The 19,002-nt window shown below is 37.8% G+C and overlaps 1 protein-coding gene across 2 annotated transcripts in view; it reads left to right on the top strand.

The window, feature by feature from the left end:
* cxxc4 (CXXC finger protein 4) overlaps positions 1–14,809 on the top strand; it is a 43,986-nt gene extending 29,177 nt beyond the window's left edge. For both annotated transcript variants that reach the window (XM_015392228.1, XM_015392227.1), the window contains exon 3: positions 12,127–14,809. In XM_015392228.1, the coding sequence (XP_015247714.1) occupies positions 12,127–12,171 (45 nt within the window). In that variant the 3' untranslated portion in view covers positions 12,172–14,809. The remainder of the gene's footprint in view (positions 1–12,126) is intronic.
* The last annotated feature ends 4,193 nt before the right edge of the window (positions 14,810–19,002 follow it).

The following is a 19,002-nucleotide window of genomic DNA, read 5'->3' as shown; positions in this document are numbered from 1 at the left end:
GGATGGATGGATGGATGGATGGATGGATGGATGGATGGATGGATGGATGGATGAACATGGAAAAAAAAAGAATCATGGAGAATCAGTGACACCTTGACATTAAAGATACAGAGCACTCTAAGATTACCACATCTAGCTGTTATTAGTGATGGGAACAATAGGTCTATTGAGTGTTCCTAAACACTAAAATTAGTTAAAATGATTCCTTAAAATAATTCATTTGCCAAGTCATTTAGTTCATGCACAAAAATGTATTGGTTCCTTTCCATTCGAAATAGGTGATAAGCAGGCCTATAGTGGCACTTATAGTACTAATGATACTTTGAGCCTTTATATGTTCATATGGTACGATAAGGTAATGTTCAACGGATAGTAATGACTGGACAGCTTTTTCAGGCTTTGACTTTCCCTTATTTTTAAGGTCTAAGAACTGGAAGACTGCTAACTTAGAAGGAAATAGGAAAATAATATGACCCTATCACAGCATTTTTGAACAAATTCTGTTACTATGAGAAAAAAAAAGATTAATTACCAGATTATGTTTAAGAAAAAAAGTTTAGGATTGATTCTAAACTAAACAACTATGTCCTATATTGAGACAGATCTATATTTGAGCCTCTTGTTCAAACTCTAAAATAGTTAAGTGTAATAAAGGCTTAAGTAATAACTATGGCATTGCAATGTCTTTTCAGTCAGTTTGAGTCAGAGGGACTTGACCCCTAAATTGTCTGGGGGAAAAAAACAGACAAAGGAAAATGAGGCTAACCTGCAGGATTCATTCTAAATAAAACAGATTCATAAAAACTCCGTTTTTATATAAAAACATGAAGAACGTTAATGCTTTGCTGATACTAAGATAATATGATTTAAAATTTGTAAGGTATAAAAAACAGTATCTATTTGTTAAACCCTCAGCTATATTATTGTACACTGATTACCAGTTATTTGGAAAAAGGTTTTTTGTAGGAGCCTTTTTAAATGTGAAGAAGAAAAGAAGGGAAATCCTTTGCTTTCACAAAACTAACTGCAAATCTTGTTCATGTGAGCCAGATATCATGTACAGTACAGGCACCTATTAAATACTTACACTCAAGGTGTGTTATTTTGATTAAATAGTAATATAATGAATGTTTTTTTTTTTCTATTTTATGACTAACTTGTACAAAATAAACATTTTTCTGTTTTTAGATTGGGTTTATGAGCATTTATTTTATTTTAATATTAACAAACCTTATTTTGTGAATTAGAAATATTTTTAAGACAATCTTTAGCCCTCTAAAGACATATCAGTCACATGATTGTTTGTTCTGCAAACTAAAATATTGAAAATACACAGATTTAATGTTTTGATGCCAATTAATTTTAATACAATGCAAGAGAAGCAATGCATATTTTTTGTGGACTTATATCAACATCTGGACTCTTGATAGCTAACAAAAACAACGCTGGTTGTGGTTTATTTTTTACCTGACCTATTTATTAATGTTACCAAACTGGTTTTTCTTTGGTGCCATGATGTGGAATTGATGTGCGAAAGCCTAGATGCATACGTCTGCGATGGTGGCCTTGAAGTAGTGCCCTTTATAAACGGCCCTGGGGTGGCTGGGATAACCGTTACAAGCCTTCAGATGAGATTTCGAACCTCCTCCAATCGAGCTCTCCAGATGATGGATTGTGATGCCTTCCACGTTTGAGCTCGGCAACGCCCCAATATTTTTGCAGAATAAAGTGACAGGCAATATATAACACATCAGTTAAGGCTGACTGCACCCTGGAACCCCCTCCCAGCACCACAACCACCAGTCGATCACTGCTGGAAGTCAGTCTGAATGATTAGCCATCAAAGTGTTCCTTGACTGACTCTGATGAAACAAATTAATTTGCGTGTCTCTGCAGTTTCCTGCTTAAAATACAAGTTAAGATCAATAGAAGCATGCTGTCATTTGATCACTCTAGATTGATCACAGGCTGAACTTTCAATACAGATGAGTAAGAAGTGTCAAACTGCGTGTCTGCGCGCGTGTGACAGTGGTGATTATTTTTATTTTGGTTGCAGCCTGTCAGGCAACTGTGGTCATAAAAAAGACTGGGCTGTTTCCCATTGTGGAATCTAATAAATAATGGACATTGTCACAGTAATGTATGGGCCATGTGTTATAATGAGCATTTGGGAACACATTGGCACACTCCCGCTGGCTGCTATTCAACCTGCTTAATGTCGCTCACTGAAATGCTTTTCCTCCCTTCTGCAGCTCCCAAATCTCCATTTTCCATCTTTGTTTGGATTTTTGTTATTGTTCTTATTAACATTTTTGCATTTTTACTCATATTGGTGTGACTTTTAGGAGGATATGAGATCTTTATAGTATGAAAACCAAAAGTTAAAATGTCTGCAGTTATATATTTACAGAACAATTCTAAGTAGTAATTGATCTAACAGGTTTTATTTCAATCAGAAACACTTACAATTATTTGCTGCAGCTGCTGGGATAGGTTATATTGATAGTGTCAAGTGTATCACTAATAAATCCCTTAAGTGTTATTTGAAATCTATGCAAAAATACAAAATTAATGTCATTTAAATGTGCTATTCAATTTTCACTGCTTTTTGGGAAAGCATATACAACTTTTTGCCTTTCTGACTGTTTCACAATAATGCACTGCTATTTGATTTGATTTTAACTTAACTATTTTCCCTGGTAGCTAAACTGCAGTGAGCTGCTTTACAGATTATTGTACAGTTTGTCAAATTTAGTTTTTAAGATACAAAGCCTTCAATGAAATGATTGTGATAGCCCAATTATATTCTGCACACTGTGTTATTAGCAACTGGATATAAAAAAAACAATTCCGGCCAAATTCTCTATATTGTAAGCAGGGAAAGAGTGGCAGCCTTTTTCAGCCAGCTGACTGGAAGTGTGTAGCAACAGGTGAAATAGGGCCTTGCTGCATTGGTCTTTGAACTTACTCCTAGTCTTTGACCATTGATCCTACTGAAAAATGCAGTTCTTGTTCAGAGCGGCAGACCTCCAGCCTTGCTGGGATCTCTCTGCAGCTGCCAGCCTATGAGGTAATTTCCCGCTGCCATTCGTAGAAGAACATAAAGAGTTTTTAACGTTTGTGGTAAAAAGTGCAAGTACAAGAATATACTAAGAATATTTTTTGTTGGCAGGTTTTTAACATATTTAGTTAGTTTGGGTATTTACAAACTGTTTTGCCATAGTTCATAAAACATTTTTTAGTGCAGCAATAATGATCAGAGCTCTCTCTTTTCCTTTTAGCCTTCCGTCTTTTTTAAAATCTTCGAAGTCTAACCCGTTGATATTTATTTTTCATATGCAACCAACTCTGCAGAAACAATCTCCCCCCAAAAACTCCTGGATCAGCTTTTCTGATTGGTTGACACTCTGGCGTCCAACAGCAAAAGTTACATTTTGCAGAACTCTCAGATGCTCGAACGCTCGGAGGCGCCGCTCCTGATTCGTAAGCGCCGCTGGTCCTCTTGACGTCTTCCTTCGTAGACTCCAGAACTCATTCTGTCAGATGGGTATACCCCGTCAGATTAGCATACCCATAGTCAATATGCATGCGCAGGACGCCAGATTTGCGTTTATCCCTTTAGTTTTGTACGAGCATTTTGTACGGGTATGTATCCCTTTAGTTATGTACAAAAAAACAAAAACAAGTTAGGGTCAGATAGCCATACGCTTAAGAAAAACACCAAAAAGTAAGTAAGTAAATAGTTTTTTTGCACATGACTAAAGGGATACATGCCCGTTGAGGTAGTTTAAAGCTTATTTTCCATACAAAACTAAAAGATAAACTAAAGGGATAAACGGGTATTGACTATGGGTATGCTGGTCTGACCGGGTATGCTCATCTGACAGAACACTGGCCTCAACAGAGCTTTAGGCCTGCAGGGACTTTTCTATTATTTGGAGACAGGGATCTGTTACTACCAGAATGCAATTAAATCAGACACATACACCTTCAATATGTTTTTATTCATAGTGGTTATAGTTAAAAAGCTGCCTTTCGGAAATTTCTGCAGATGCTTACACAGAGGACGTCGGTATTCTTACAACAGTTCCAGTTTTAAAACAAAGAAAAAGCAACATATTTTGGCAGTAATAGAATAATTGATATATTTAAGCAATCGCACTTGATGTTATAGATAAAACTGTGACAAACCTTAGTTAAATTACCCTGATGGAGACTTCAATGTTTACTCATTTTTGGAGAGAGGAAACATCAGTTCTGTTTGGGATTAGAACCCACAATCTAAACAGATGACCTGTAATAATTTTATTGTAATTGCACTCTAAAAATAAGTCACCTCTGAATCAGTTGTATTGTTTGTACTCATTCACATAGCAATAATTTCTAGCTTGGGACTTATGTTGTAAAACTTCCCAACATGACTGGTTTAAGCTCTTAAAGTGTAACTCACCCCATATCAAGGAAATTTAATTGCCCACCACTGTCCTAGACCCAGTGACCGTTTTAAGGCGTAGTTGCACTATGAGAGAGGCTACTTTTTCTTTCCCCAAAGGTGTTGGCAGTGGAGGAATACTGTATTTAACTTGTCCAAATATTCTATGCACTAAGATTTAGCAATGTTTTTATCTATTTAAAAACAGATACTAATCTAAACCCTGTAACAAATTTATCAGCATGTGTAAAATAGGTTTGAATTTGTGTAAGCAAAAATAAAGACTACTCTTGTCACTTGATTTGAAGTTAACCAAAAACACAAAGTACAGAGGGGTTGAAACTGGGAAAAAAATACCAGAATGAAATATCAGTGAGAAATGTTTTGCACCCGGGTTCCTGTACTCCAAATGACTCAGGGGGTGGGGGGGCAGATATTCACCCTGCATCCTTGAAAAGCTCCCTGCAGTAGAGAAGCACTTTTTGTGACTGAGAAAGAAAAAGAAAATCCACCAGCAATTACAGGAAATTAAAAGTTTTATGACGTTATGCATGCCTGTATGTGTGCCCCGAGAGTACTGTAGATGTGAGGGAGGGAGGAGAGGAGAGGGAGTAAAGGGGCCTTTGTGACAAGGCTGGCTGAGGGTTAGTGCCAGACATGTCTCAAGAGAAACCGGGGCACATTTGCAATCACCCTGAGTTCAAAAGGGTAATTTATTCACAGTCTGTGGTTAAAGTAGCACTGCTCAAAATGCCAGTGGGATTGTGCCGGGAAGCAGAGCAGTTGAAACACATTATATTCATTTTTCTCTCGCTCTCCTCTTTCTCTCACTCGCCTGTTCTTTTCTTTCCCCCCTCATGGCCCTCCACATCTCTGGCTGTTGTTTCTCTGAGCCCTGTGTGGCATCTTTTAACACACGCCAGCGAACATATTTCACTTTTACACTCATCCGCACTGACGTCCAGGCGCTGATTGAATTTTGAGGCGCTGCGGCGTCTGCCATTATCATCCTCATCGTCTTGAGTGGTTTATCTCTGGCCCCGGCACAGAATGACGCCAAGGCTGCAGGGGATAAGAGGAGCGGGGCAGCGGCAGGCTGGGAGGTTGAGGACAATTCATGCATTTTTATTGTTTGTGTGAAAAGGAAAACTGTAAGAACTGGATTCAAACGTTGGATCCTTCAGATTGCTTTAAATATTTAGGCTGCCACTGCGGGCAAGATTTTATTCCTTTTTTTTTTGGGTTGGCTCATGATTCACCCTGCCATTCACGTCAATAATGTCTTTCCACCACCTTGCCCAAATCAGCTGACAACACGCCTGCAACATTAACGGCACATGCCAGGTTCAGTTAGGATCACAGGGCGTCTTGGCAGCCCAGAGACCTCACACTGCCTTAGCAGAATCAGCAGAGAATTATTCCACCACATGTCAGTTTTACTGTGCTGTTATCACCCAGGGCCACCAGCAGACACTTTAGAATACCCTGCCTACTGTGGCGATGCAGAGGGGTTAATTTGAGGTCTAGTGAAATTCTTCCTTCTCCTCCAGTCAGTTCGCCCGTGTTTTTTGTTTGCATTTCAAGCCTGTGCAGGAAATTGTCTCGTGTTTCTCTGTCATAGCAGCCGGATTGTTGTGTACGCTTTGCCGCAGAGGCATCGTCATTAACGAGGCACAGCCGCTGCTACAAACTCATGATTTGAGGTGAAACCTTGGCATTGCTCCACTGTCCAAGGTAACACTAACAGTGCTGCCGGTCTCCTATGCCTTTTGGTTTCTTTCTTTTCCCCTCCCACAATGCCAGTTGATGGAGTGATTTCGAAAGTAGGGGAGCAGACAACGCAGAGCCGGCGCTAATTGAGCCTTCTTTGTGCCTGGTCACTGCTGTGTGCTGAGGCAAGATGGCCTGGGAGTGAATCCAAGCAGCACTCAAGAGCCCCACTGGATCGATAACGCAGGGAACTTAACAAAACAGAGACATGCCGAGTGGCCGGATCAGGGTCATTATTGTCTCTGGTGAGCCGCACTTCCACCAGGGACTGATCAATGTGAGAATATGGATCAAGATAAACATTCTCGGCTCGCCTCCCTCTCTGCTTTGCTTCAGCTCCCCGGGCATTACAATGCTGACAGAAACGGGCTTAAGCCTTAAAGTGCCCCTGCAGATCCACCATAGCAGGTGCAGATGTGCATCCACAATTACAGTCATTACAAAAACTAAAAAAAAAAAAAACATGTTTTACTCTCTTCAGAGTAATAATGTAGAAACAACTAAAGATTTTCCCATATCACATAAAAATTAGGAGTTTTGTTGTTTATTGTGTTGGTTGAAGTGGTATACATAAAGTATTTCATAATTCCACATTTCTTATTGTTTTACCTGGGCCTCTTAATTTGTTTTTTATGTGTGATCAGGCAGGGAAACAGAAAATCCAGCTTGTTTACTGAAGTTAACTTATTGGCAGCCTAGTGTACTGTTGGAGTTACATTAATTTAAGTCCCATTAGGTCATCAAAAGTCATTAAGCTGATATTGGTTCAACAGGCTAATCTTATCTGTGAACATCACCTTTAATACACAGAAGACAGTTTTTATGTTTCAGTAAATCTTTAGACCATATAAAATAAAAGACAAAGATTTTTATTCTTATTTGTATATCTTTTTAGCCAATGAAAACAAATGCAGGACAAAAAATTGGTTTGTCTTAATAAATTATATAAACATAACACTAAGAACTATTGGTGTGTCACTTTGCCTGCCAGATGATGTAAGGCAATAAACAATATCAGGGAAATGAAAAAAACAACTTTATTTTAACAATAATTTTGGAAAAGGAATGAATCCCAATTCCTTTTCTCACAAATTTGACTGATTGCAAATTGTACTTTTACAGAATCTATAAATGTAAAATATTCCACATCAGGTTTGATTGATTTTGGGTATTTCAAACTAGACATGATAAAGTGCAGTCTGGACAAATATAAAAACTGAGAAATAGCACTTTAGTCTATGAAGCAGATGGTAGCTTTAGCATCACTAGCAGTAACAATTAGAAACAGACTTAGAATGAATTAATTAGCTTATTATTTAGAATATTCCTACTTAACGATAAAACTGTTGGTATCTTGTTTGTCAGTTTCTGTAAACGCATTGACAAAGAAGTTTAATAAAAACAAACCATTATCCTCCCGAAACCGATATCAGCTAATATTCACTTCTAATGATTATTCAGTTCTTTGGAACTTCCAAAGCAAAATCTATCCTTAAGTATAACCCACCCTGATGTAAAAGTGTAACCCTGCACCCAGACAAATTTAGGTAAAATGCCAAAAGTCTCTAAGAACCAAGGCTAAGAGGGGATGAGTGGTGAAGAGGAGATGTGCTCAGAGGAAAAAAGTTGCAGCTAGATTAATATGACATATTGAGCTGTGAGAGTGAGCAGATAGATATAGTAGTTATACCAGGCCAGCTCCACCTCCAGAGATAGATCTTTGATAGTGGACGATTTTTCAGTCCTCTAATCATCAGAGGGTGACAGAGGCTTTTTAAGACTGCAGAATCAAAGTTTAGAGTGGGACCGGTGGCATAGTGGTTAGGGCATCGAGCATGGAATCCTGAGGTTCTAAGCTTGAGGCCCAGTCCCACAGACTGCCACTCTGGGTCCCGGAGCAAAGACCCTTAACCCTCACAATGCTCCCGGAAGCCGCACAACACTGCTCCGCAAGAGGTAGGGTTAAATGCAGAAAGTTCATTTCTTTGCACTGTACTTGTGACACTGTAATGACAATAAAATGCTAGAAAAAATAAAATAAAAGCCGACTATAGGCCCAGTTAATATGCTTTTCTGAAAAGAAAGTTGAATTTGGGATGAATTACAGTTTCAGGGTTGTTAGCAGTCAACTGTTTTACAACCCATCATATTCTCAAGGTACTAAAAATTGTTAATATCTCTTAATCTCGAGGTCTTCAACAGGGGGCTGCAACCCCTAGGGTGTCCACAGAGGTACTGTATGGGGGTCGTGAAAGTTCTGGTTAATTACTTTCATTTTTATTCTCCCTAAAAAAATTTTTTCACTAATTGAAATGTCTTTAAATACATATTAAGATTAATTCTACACACTGTAGTAAACAGATAAATTGAGGCAGAAGATGTCTTTCAGTCATCAATGCTCACATTCAGTGACACACAGGAGCTCTTTCAAGCTGGGCACTGTTTCATTCACAACAACTGTCCCATTAACGAGGAATCAGAACCAGAAATACTTTAATAATCCCAGGGTGAAATTACTTCCCTTACATAAAACCATCTGTAACAGAGTGACTATAGGACCAGTTTGATATAACACAATTTCATACAATATATATAATTAGGGGGTCCCCTCTCCATCTCGCCATCAGTTTGGGGATCCTTGGCCTGGAAAACGTTGAAGGCCCCTGTCTTGAACTGTTGGTGTTCCTTTTTATCTTAAAGTCATCTTTTATTTTAGAGGGTTTTCAATTCTAAGATCCTAAAGTTGAAATGTTTTTCCACTTTATTCAAATGTACCATCAGTTAAAGTATGCCTTACAGTATATTTCACTGCATTCACATTTATCATTTTCCTTTTAAAGCAGCATTTTAAAAGTTTACTCAAATTTGCATGATGATTGGATTTGAAGATCTGAAATGTTGGACAATGTCTTCGACCCACTGTCTGATACCAAGCTGGATCCTAACCCTTCTTCAGCATCATACTGCTTGATCCTAGTCCATGCTACTATTATGCAGCCAGGATATAGCCATAGCAGCTTCAAGAACTGGACACTGAGTTTTATTTATATTTAGGACTCCTGTTCTACAGTGCCAAATAAGGTAGAGGTTGAAAAAAATCCCACTATAGGCCCAGTAATAGTAACGCTTATCTGGAAAGAAACCTATGCTTGCATTTAGATTTTACTTTGCTTCCAGCAGGTATGATCGTCCCTATTCTCGGACAATTAAGAACATCTCTGTTATTATATATTCTAATAACTTCTTTTAAATTTAAAATCGAAATTAAGTTTAAGTTCTTTTAAATATCACCGAGTCATTCATGGTCAAACATTAGCACTTCTAATAATAAGCTGTTTATATTAGAACATGTCAATTAAATGAAATATAATGAGTCCTCACAAATGTTGAAGAATGTTGCTTAAAAATTAAGTGTTGAACTCAAATAAAAAAAATTAGAACTCAACCTCTACTTCATTCGGCACTCTAGAACATGAGTCCAAAATATAAAAAAAAAACGTAGTGTCCAGTTAAAAAAAAGACGTCCTCTTTATTAAAGCTGTTATTAGCTCCCTAATAGAAGCTTAGACTTTCTTAAACACATTAATTTATATACTTAAAGCCACTCTTTTTCACTATTAAAGGCAGACCTTTGAGGAGAGAAATATTTTTGTTTTTCAATGTTGTATGAGTATGGGTCACCAAATCTCCCTATTAGGCCCATGCTAAAGCAACCACACCACTCCAGAGAAGGGAATCTATTTAAAAATTTCCTTTTCTCATATTTATGAATATATCAAAACTGTCTTATCAAGTTTTTTTCATGTCACTGAGACATCTTCTATGTTTTTCAGTCTTTTTAAATAAAAGCAACAGTCACACCAAGTATATTTAACTGCATTTAAGGTGGTAGATGGAAATTATAAGAGTCACGCTGATATGCAGTGATAATCGGCTTATTGCCATTAGGAAAAAAAAAAAAAAAATACAGCAAAAAAAAAAAATGAAATGACATTAGATGTGTGAGAACATCTTGACCGCTTTGAATACGGCGGCAGTGTTTCATTTCTCCCATGGATTTAAATTGGTGATGATAGTCCCCTGCTGTTCTGGGCTCCTCCATTATCTATTGGAAAGATAATGGTAATTGCTTAATACGGTGTGAATATGTAGTAAATGGTTGTTACAGACATAAAGGGAACGTCTGCTCCTAAAAGGTGTGATGAGCTTGGGGACGTGTTTACGTACAGTAGAAAGCTGCAGGTTGTTTCTCGGAAGAACAGTCTTTTTTTTTAAATAAACTAGGGCTTCCAGCCTGGGATGATTTAGACTTTTTTAGTTGAAGTTATTGCAATCAGATAGGACTTCTGCAGATTTACTTAGTCAATATCCAGCTTCATTCATTTATTAGATTTAGTTGTATTGCTCCATTTCCTTCCAAAGCTATAGTTAAGGTCAGTAGCATCTCACAGCACAATATTTCTAGAATAGAATTCAACTTTATTGTCATTATATTGTCACAAGTACAAAGAAACAAAATTCACTGTCTGCATTTAAACCATCCCCTTGGGGAGCAGTGGGCTGCCATTGTGCGGCACTCTGGGAGCAGTGTGGGGTTAAGGGCTTTACTCAGGAACCCAGAGTGGAGGCTGTGGGGATCAAACCGGCTACTTGCAACCGTCTTAGAGCACAATCGCACTGCTCTAACCACTAGGGTACATTTAGTTATGGGATAAAATATTTTCATAATACATGAGTAAATAATTGTCTAATTTCCCTGTTTGATACTATCCCTGGTACCCTTAAAATTACATTAGGTTGGTCCACAAAGGTATATAGCCAATTTAGGTGTCATCCAATTTGTTTTGTCATACTAGTCATACCAAAAATTATGATCTTTGAAATGGGATATATAGTCCAAGGATTTCAGAACCCTCATTCCTTTTTTTTTTTCAATTTTACATCTGTAATGCATCTTTAAAGACAATGACATTCTAGCACTATTTCGCTCTGTAACCCTAAACATATAAAAGACAGTTTCAGAGTTATAACAGGCTTTGTTATAGTTACTCACTCATGATCTCAGGAATGCATTATTTCAAGCCAACTTTGCTTTTAATCAATAAGAGCATCATTTCAATAATAAGTTAGGAACTTTGGGTACCTTATAATGCAATTCACAGATGTAGAATAACCCAAATGCATCACATAAAAAGCATAGCCACCTCCAAAATGGTATACCCAAACTGAATAAAAATAAGGTGAGCAGCAATGCAAATATGAAGAAATGCACTGCAGCAGTTATCAGCCTTTAAGGAGCCCCCAATGACACTTGGTATTAAAATATCAAATTGCCCCTTCCTCAAACTAAAATGATTTTGTGTGTGATTATCCGCCATTTCCCCTCCGTTAACCCTTCCTAAAAAAAAAAAAAAATGTGCTAATTGGTCACGGGGATTTGTTGGAGACTGGTAGTTCACATATCTGACTTCTAAATGAGTTTCAGGACACGCAGCTGTCACTGACATGGAGGTTTTTAGAAGAAAGAAGGCGGGGCAACTGCTGGTGCGGGCTCAAATTGAAATGATGCTCTGTTCTCCCTCACTGCGGCTCCAGCTCACAGTAATTAAATGCCTCATTGTTGCTCCATGGGAATTTGTATTGAATGTTTCATTCAGCGTAATGATTATTTGGGTGTGGGTGGGACGTGCATGTAATCACCTTGGTTGGCTCTTTGATGAGACACTTTGTTTAGTGGTAAGGCTTCAAGTGCCTTCAGGGTTCTTATTCTCTTCAGGTTCTTTCTAATGGTTTTTATAATAAAAGCAACTTGCTATTGTGTTAAGAAATTTTGAAGATGTGTATTTTCCTTTTTTGGTCTTAACTTGAAGACCAAAAAAAGTCTATGAATTAAAGCCTCTTTCTCCACATTTTGTCTTCCGCAGAGAACGCCGGTCAGCAACGGTGAGGCTTTTCGGTGGTTTTTTTAGGAGGCGAGATGTGGACCTCCATCAAAAAGCAAGAGGACAGGTGGGACTCTAGACTCTGCCAGGAGCTTTTCATGGACACACGATGCGCCATGCGGCCTGAACATTTTTTGGAGAAGATGCAAGGAGACAAAGTGAACAGACACAAACATAATGGTGTTGTTTTAACTCTGTAATTTCCTTTTTTTTTCTTGTGTAATTATTGTACCTTTTGACGGTATCATTATGTATATTTTTGGTGTCTATGAATGTGTTTTCAGTGTCAAGGCTGTAGGTTTTACAGCCCGCCCTGTGTAAAGAACTCAAACAGACAATCATACAATCACACTGAATCTGATAAAAAGAAGAGGCCACAAGGATCGATTATTGAACAAACACCTGTCCCGCTGGAGCAATAACTAATTCTGATGATTATTCCTCATATTCACACTTCAGTAATATTTTACATTTCCCCAAACTAAGTACCACTCTAGTTTTTTTTTTATTTACACTCTAAAAACTGCTGGGTTAAAAAAAAAGTTTAAATAATATTTAAAATATTTAAAATTACCCATATTATGGGTAATTTTGCAAAGTTTTTTCAGTCCTGATATAAAATGGACCGATCTAGTCTTGGGTTGATCAAACAGAGCAAGGTTGGTTAATTGGTTTTACCCAGGATAATGGCTCAAGGTTTTAACCCCAAAAAATTGGTAAAATAAAGAAAAATCTATTGTATTGTCCTAAACCATAACCTAGATTTTTAGAAAAGGAATGTGTAGGTCAATGAGTGATATTTATTTCTGTTTTAGTTTGGATTAAAGTGATCAAAATAAAACACAAAACAACGTACCTACACAAAAAACTATTTGGATATGAAAATTCATGTTCTATGAAGAAAAAATGATTCACTCTTTGCATATTTAGATCCAAAACTATTTTTCAAACGTCTAGGTTTGTGTTGAATTGGAAATAATAAAAAAAAGTTATGTCTCAGTTCTTAAATAATGTTAAAAACATTATTCACACTTTATGTAAAAACACTTGTCTTAAATTGGAAATACCGTTTAGGAAAAACTTGAAAAATGCTGAAACAAAACTGTGTTACATCTTTTAGTTACCAACATATCTGATTGTATCTTTAATGATTTACTTCTGTATCTAATATAACTCAAGTTTTTCAAGTTATTAGACCTCCTTGAAATCACCCTAATCTTTAGCTTCCTTCACCCTTTTTAGTTAGATTTAAAGAAGGAAATCTGCCTCAGCAAAACTTTTGTTTTAATTTAAAAGAAATATCTTTAGAAGAAAACCCAAAACCGGTACACTTGTTTTCTTAACATTTTCCACCCATTTGAATACTTTTGGTTCTATCTTTATATCTGTTAGGAAAACAAGCTTGACCTTCCATTTGAGTAAAATGGTTAAGAAATCACAGCAACCTATCCACATTAATATATTTTTTTTAGCGTAATGTTATTTCTTGTTTCAACCCTTTGATTAGGTTTAATCTGTGGTGGTCATTTTGTTATAGAGGTGGTCAGTTAAGAATTTGAAGACATCTTCTCATACCTTCTAAATAACAACATCAGGTTCTTTTAGAATGACATCCTTGAGTATACAATGCCTCTGACTGACTGTTTAATATATTCACACAAAATTATAGGATTTTTTCAGGATTGGTGTAACCAAAATACTAATGAGATTTTTTTTTTTATTTCCAATTTAGTTTATTTTTCTTAATGATCAGATTCTTTTTCCAAACAGCTGAATTTGTCTTAGTTGTCAACAAAGGAAAATGGAGCAGGCTAGGGAAGGCAGCCCTGCATCACACTACAATCTGTACCAAAACATATGATCCCTCTGGCACTTCATTTGGCATCTTAGGTAATATAAATAAAATTCTGACAAGTATCTACACAATTGTTTAAAAAATATTTATACACTGGTTTTACGACCATACGTTTTGTTGCCAGCGCAACCAGTTTTGTGCTGCAGTGTCTGATCCGCTGTCCCAACCTTTGTCGCAACAGTAGCATCGAGACATTTAAGAAAGAACCCAGCGTTTTTATTTTTTATTTTTTTTGTGAGAAATGGTAAAACAGTTGACAGTGGTGTGATGATGGCAGCAGGAACAGGACTGAAGGAGTCTGTGTTGACACGCTCCATAACAACAAGGCACATTGTCTTACATTAGAGAGCTGCACTTCTAATCTATATTACCTGCACCTAATGCCTAAACACTGACTGGACTTCCTACTGTCATAAATGATTCAACCTTTACAAAAATTAATCGGTCATTATCTATTTTTATAACCACTTTTTTGGGGGGGTCACTGAAGGTTGTGAAAAAAGCTTGGATAAATCCCAGTAAAGCATTTTAAACTACCGGTATGTTGGAAAATCTGGAATTAAATATTGAACAGTAGAGAGATTTTGCTCTGACGCTAAAGGATAGTCTGGATTTCTCCTTAGCAGAGTAAAACATCTGTCCTTTTTACTGCAAAGTGGCTTTAAAACATTCCAAAAAGCAAATTATTTAATAAGTTACTCATTGTCTTAAACCCAAATGTTGCATGTGTTAATGTGTTTTGGTTTTAAAGATGACTAAGAATTTGTATATTGTTGTTGTGATGCTTTTATGTGTTAAAATAAAAAAAAAAACTGCTTCAGTAAAACAAATGTTTTTTTTTGGACAGAAAATATTTGATCCACAGAAACACAAGGCAAATGTAATAGATGAGAAGAACAATTATCAAAGATCATTGAAAGGGGAGGCTGGAACAAAGTGCTGCTGGAAAGTATCCCCAACAATCAAAAGCAGACAGTAGAACAGCGTTGCTTGCCTCCCTAGTCACGTATTCCCTCGAATACTAAAATGTTGCATGAAGACGAGCAGTTCCCAGAGGCAGGAGACTTTAAAGGACTTGTGAAATCCCGAGTGGTTTGTCATGCTGGAATACTCTGGGGTGAGGCTGGGGTGGGGGGGTTGTTGGAATGGAGGGACGCCAGGAAGCAAAGAGGGTGGTGGTTGGTGAGGTGGGAGGGTGAAGCAAGACAGGCTCCTGAGATAAGGTGAGCAACTGAGTGATGGCTGGGTGTTCGAGTATCAGGGGAAATGAGGGGGTGTAATAATGCAGGGGGGTGGGGGTGCAGTTGGGGGGAAAGGGAGGACAGAAGCACATTTGGACGATGGCTGAGGTGGGGAGGGGTGGCAGCGCCAACGGAGAGGCGAGTGGAGAAGGAGGAAATCATCCGGGACTGACTTCTCCCCTGACTGAACACGCTTGCCATCAGCCAAATTGAGCTGCTGACTGGTTAGAGCCGGACAGGAAGACAGCTCAAAGTGCTCTGCAGCGGCGATGCTTGGCTGCGATGAAGCATCTGAGGCACCCAATCTTCCTGGCTGGTCATCAGAGGCTGATAATGTGCATCAGGAGTGCTCTGTCTGGCTCGCTCCCTGGCCTCTGAGATTAAATAACATCAGAGACAGCTCCTCTCTAATCCTTCCCTCACCTCCCACTCCTCGCTCTGAAACCTAGGATTTTTTTTTTAAGTCCTTGGGCCCCAGAGGTAATGTTCGGTTTCTTGGTTTGACAAGGTGGAGAGGTGGAGACTAAAAGGGTAGAAGTGACTTGGTGTTGTGGTAAGACTACATGTTTCTGTGCATATGTAATTATTTACCTCAACCATATTTATGCATTGGATGTTTCCTACATTAATACATACAGAATGTCCTGAAAATCATTTTAAGATTTCTTAGATCAGTCCTTTGATATTTTAAACAAATATAAAACAGAAAATATTCTTGCAGCTGTTTTAAAGCTCAGTGAATCACAAATTTATGGGTACCTCTTCACATTTTGTTTCATCACAACCAAAAATCTAGCAGTGTGCAGTTGTAAAAAAATTTCTAATGACCCTACAGATATTGGACTTGAACCAAGTACTAAAAATATGCCATCTACTTGTTCATAAATCTGCTTAATGAAGGCCTCAGAAATCTGATGGACAACATTGAACAAATGGCATCATGAAGACCAAGGACCACAGCAGGCAAGTCAGGGATAAGGTGAAATACTTGCTTGTTGGTGTAGGTTTTATAAAATATCTCAAGATTTAAACATATCATCCATTTAAACATTTCAAACCTGCTCTGACATGATCATTACACTAAACTTAAAAGAATTTTAACAAGCATTCAAGAAGGCCATGACTACTCTGGAGTAGTTGCTCAGCTTGGGTGGGAGTATATGTTGCCATGACAACCATTTCACAATTCTTATATTTATGGTGAAATGACGTAAAACCTCAACTTTGAGAAAAAGTCATAATAGCTCCCTTTCATTGTCCAAGAAATCAGTAAATATAAGGAAGAAAGTAATGTGGTCATTTTGACTTCTTAGCCTCTATGCAAAGTGCTGTGTGCAGTACAAACCAAACAGTGCACATCACCCTGAGCACTGAGCCCAAACAAAATGTAACGAAAGCACAAAGTCTATAGTCTACTGTACTAAACAAAGTAGGTCAAAAATGAGCAAGGACATTAGTCTCCTGAACCCAATAGATATCACCAGGCATTCTAAGCAGTCAATTCATGTTTTATCATTTATGGCTGTTTAAAAGTCTCTTTACAAAAGAAAGGAAATCAATAAATAGACTATGTTATTTCCTTTTCACCTTTTCTCACCATCTAGCTTGTTTTTTGTTAAAGTTGAAGAGAGCATACATCTGTTACTGTATCTCTACATGTACACAAATATGATATAATTGTTTGATAGTTTTTTTTTTATAGATTTACAAGAACTGAAACTGTATAAGAAATGACACTGAGGCTGTCGGTGCAACCAGTCTGCCTTTTCAGATGTTTCCCCAGAAAATAACCAGACCTGGAATAACAGAACAACAAAGGAACATCTCCTAATGCCTTTGCACAAATGGTGGCCCTGCCATAGAAGCCAATGTTTAGCTCTGTGTTCCACAGTATAGACAGTAATATAGAAGTTTTTGTTTGCTTTTTCAGAGGCATAAACAAGAGTAAATAGGAAACTCTATCTGACTGGCTGTTCTCTGCCAAAGATTTGTTGACTTCTCCGCAAACATATTGTGCCTCCTGCAAGTAAAGAATCTATTAGTGATAACTTCACAGAACTCCACTTTCAACTTCTTAATGTGTCCACTTTAGGACTTGTACTATTAATGATACTTCTATTTGCCTGTGGATAGATTAAACCCTACAGTATGAGTTTAAGTTGATTTTAAGGGTGTTATTTATTCAATTCAATTCAGTTTGTTTATATAGTGCCAATTCACCACATGTCATCTTTTCTGAGACAATTCAACCTGATCATACAGTGAAATTGGTTTAAAGTTTTCTATCTAAGGAAAACCAGTTGATTGCATCAAATCATTGACTCGAAGGCAATCCCTGACATCAAGCATGCTTGTGGTGACAGTGGAGAGGAAAACTCCCTTTTAACAGGAGGAGACCTCCAGCAGAACCAGGCTCAGTGTGAGCGGCCATCTGCCGAGGCCGACTGGGGTCCAAGGAGACTGAAGCAGAGATACAAAAAGAAGCAGAGATACAAAAGGCAACTTTCAATCAGTTCCACACAAATCCCTGTCCAGGAAACACACAGCCAGGCAGATGAACTCTGAGCCAGCTCCCATGTCAGAGGATGAAGAGAGGTACATACAGTTTGTCACAGTCAGAGAAACAGGACTACACTGAAAAACAGGCCAAGGTCCAGCATCAACAAACAAAGGCGTTGATGGCAGCAGCACAGCTGATTTTCTCTCCAGGATGGTATCACAGCCAAACAGGAACAGACCAGATTAAGCTACTGTGATAAGGAAAAAGCAGAGAGAGAATAATGATAGATCTTGAGCTAACAATAGTTCAATAGTTTAACAATACTTCTTCTAAATAGCTTAATGACCCACATGGAGAACTGAACTCCAAAATTCCAAAGTAAAGGATTGTATTAGAGAAATTAAAAAAAAAAAAAGGTGCAACAATGAAGGCCTTGCAAAGCGAGCTAAGCAAGGTTCAGTTAGATAACAGCAATAGTAGGAAAAGGATGGGTTTCTAAATTAAGAGTGTAAAGTGCTTTCTGTGTTGTAGTAGAAGGATGATTTAAGAGGTGTTGCTAGAAGTGTGAACAAAATAAATGCTCTTGCAGGAGTTCCAGACCAGGTCTAATGTGAATGTTTGAGATCTGAACAGAGTTGGTACAGGTTGATTCATAAAGGGTCAGGCAGGTGTCTGCTAAGGACACTGAAGCTGCAATGCACATTCTTCAAAAGGTTTCCAGAGACATCTGTCCAGGAAAGTAGCTGCTTAGTCTAGCTATGGAAGTAGGCAAAAGAGGTTCAACCTGGGAGACACAGAGGACACGTCAACTTAGCTTGAGGAACGTAAGGGAACGAACATAAATCAATCTCTGAAAAAAAAAAAAAAACTCTCAGGGAAACACAATTTGGCTTAACTCTACCAAACACGTTCAACATCAGGTGGAGAGGGGTTGTCCAGTGGCACCTTAAATCTCCAGCAGGCAAATGAAAAAATGGCAGACAGGTGTGTGATCTGCAGTCGGTGCTTACACCCTCCAGCGAACTTCACATAACTCACTCGATCATGCGTAGACTAGGATCATGACAAAAGGGCAGAAAGACTCTCCCAAAAATGTATATGTTAATGAAAACGTTTGTCAAATGTTTCGAATTTCTTTTGAAAAAAAGGGGCACAGGTAAAATAAAGCAATCAACTTCAAATGTAAAGGAGACAAACCATTCTCTCATTGATTTAAAAGATCTTAGGTACATGGGAAAAAAAATAAAATAAAAATATATATA

The sequence above is a fragment of the Cyprinodon variegatus genome, unplaced genomic scaffold (genome assembly GCF_000732505.1).
Source record: "Cyprinodon variegatus isolate N-32 unplaced genomic scaffold, C_variegatus-1.0 Scaffold579, whole genome shotgun sequence".
Classification (NCBI taxonomy): domain Eukaryota; kingdom Metazoa; phylum Chordata; class Actinopteri; order Cyprinodontiformes; family Cyprinodontidae; genus Cyprinodon; species Cyprinodon variegatus.
Note: the sequence above shows the minus strand (reverse complement) of the source record. Positions and strands in the feature narration are given on the sequence as shown.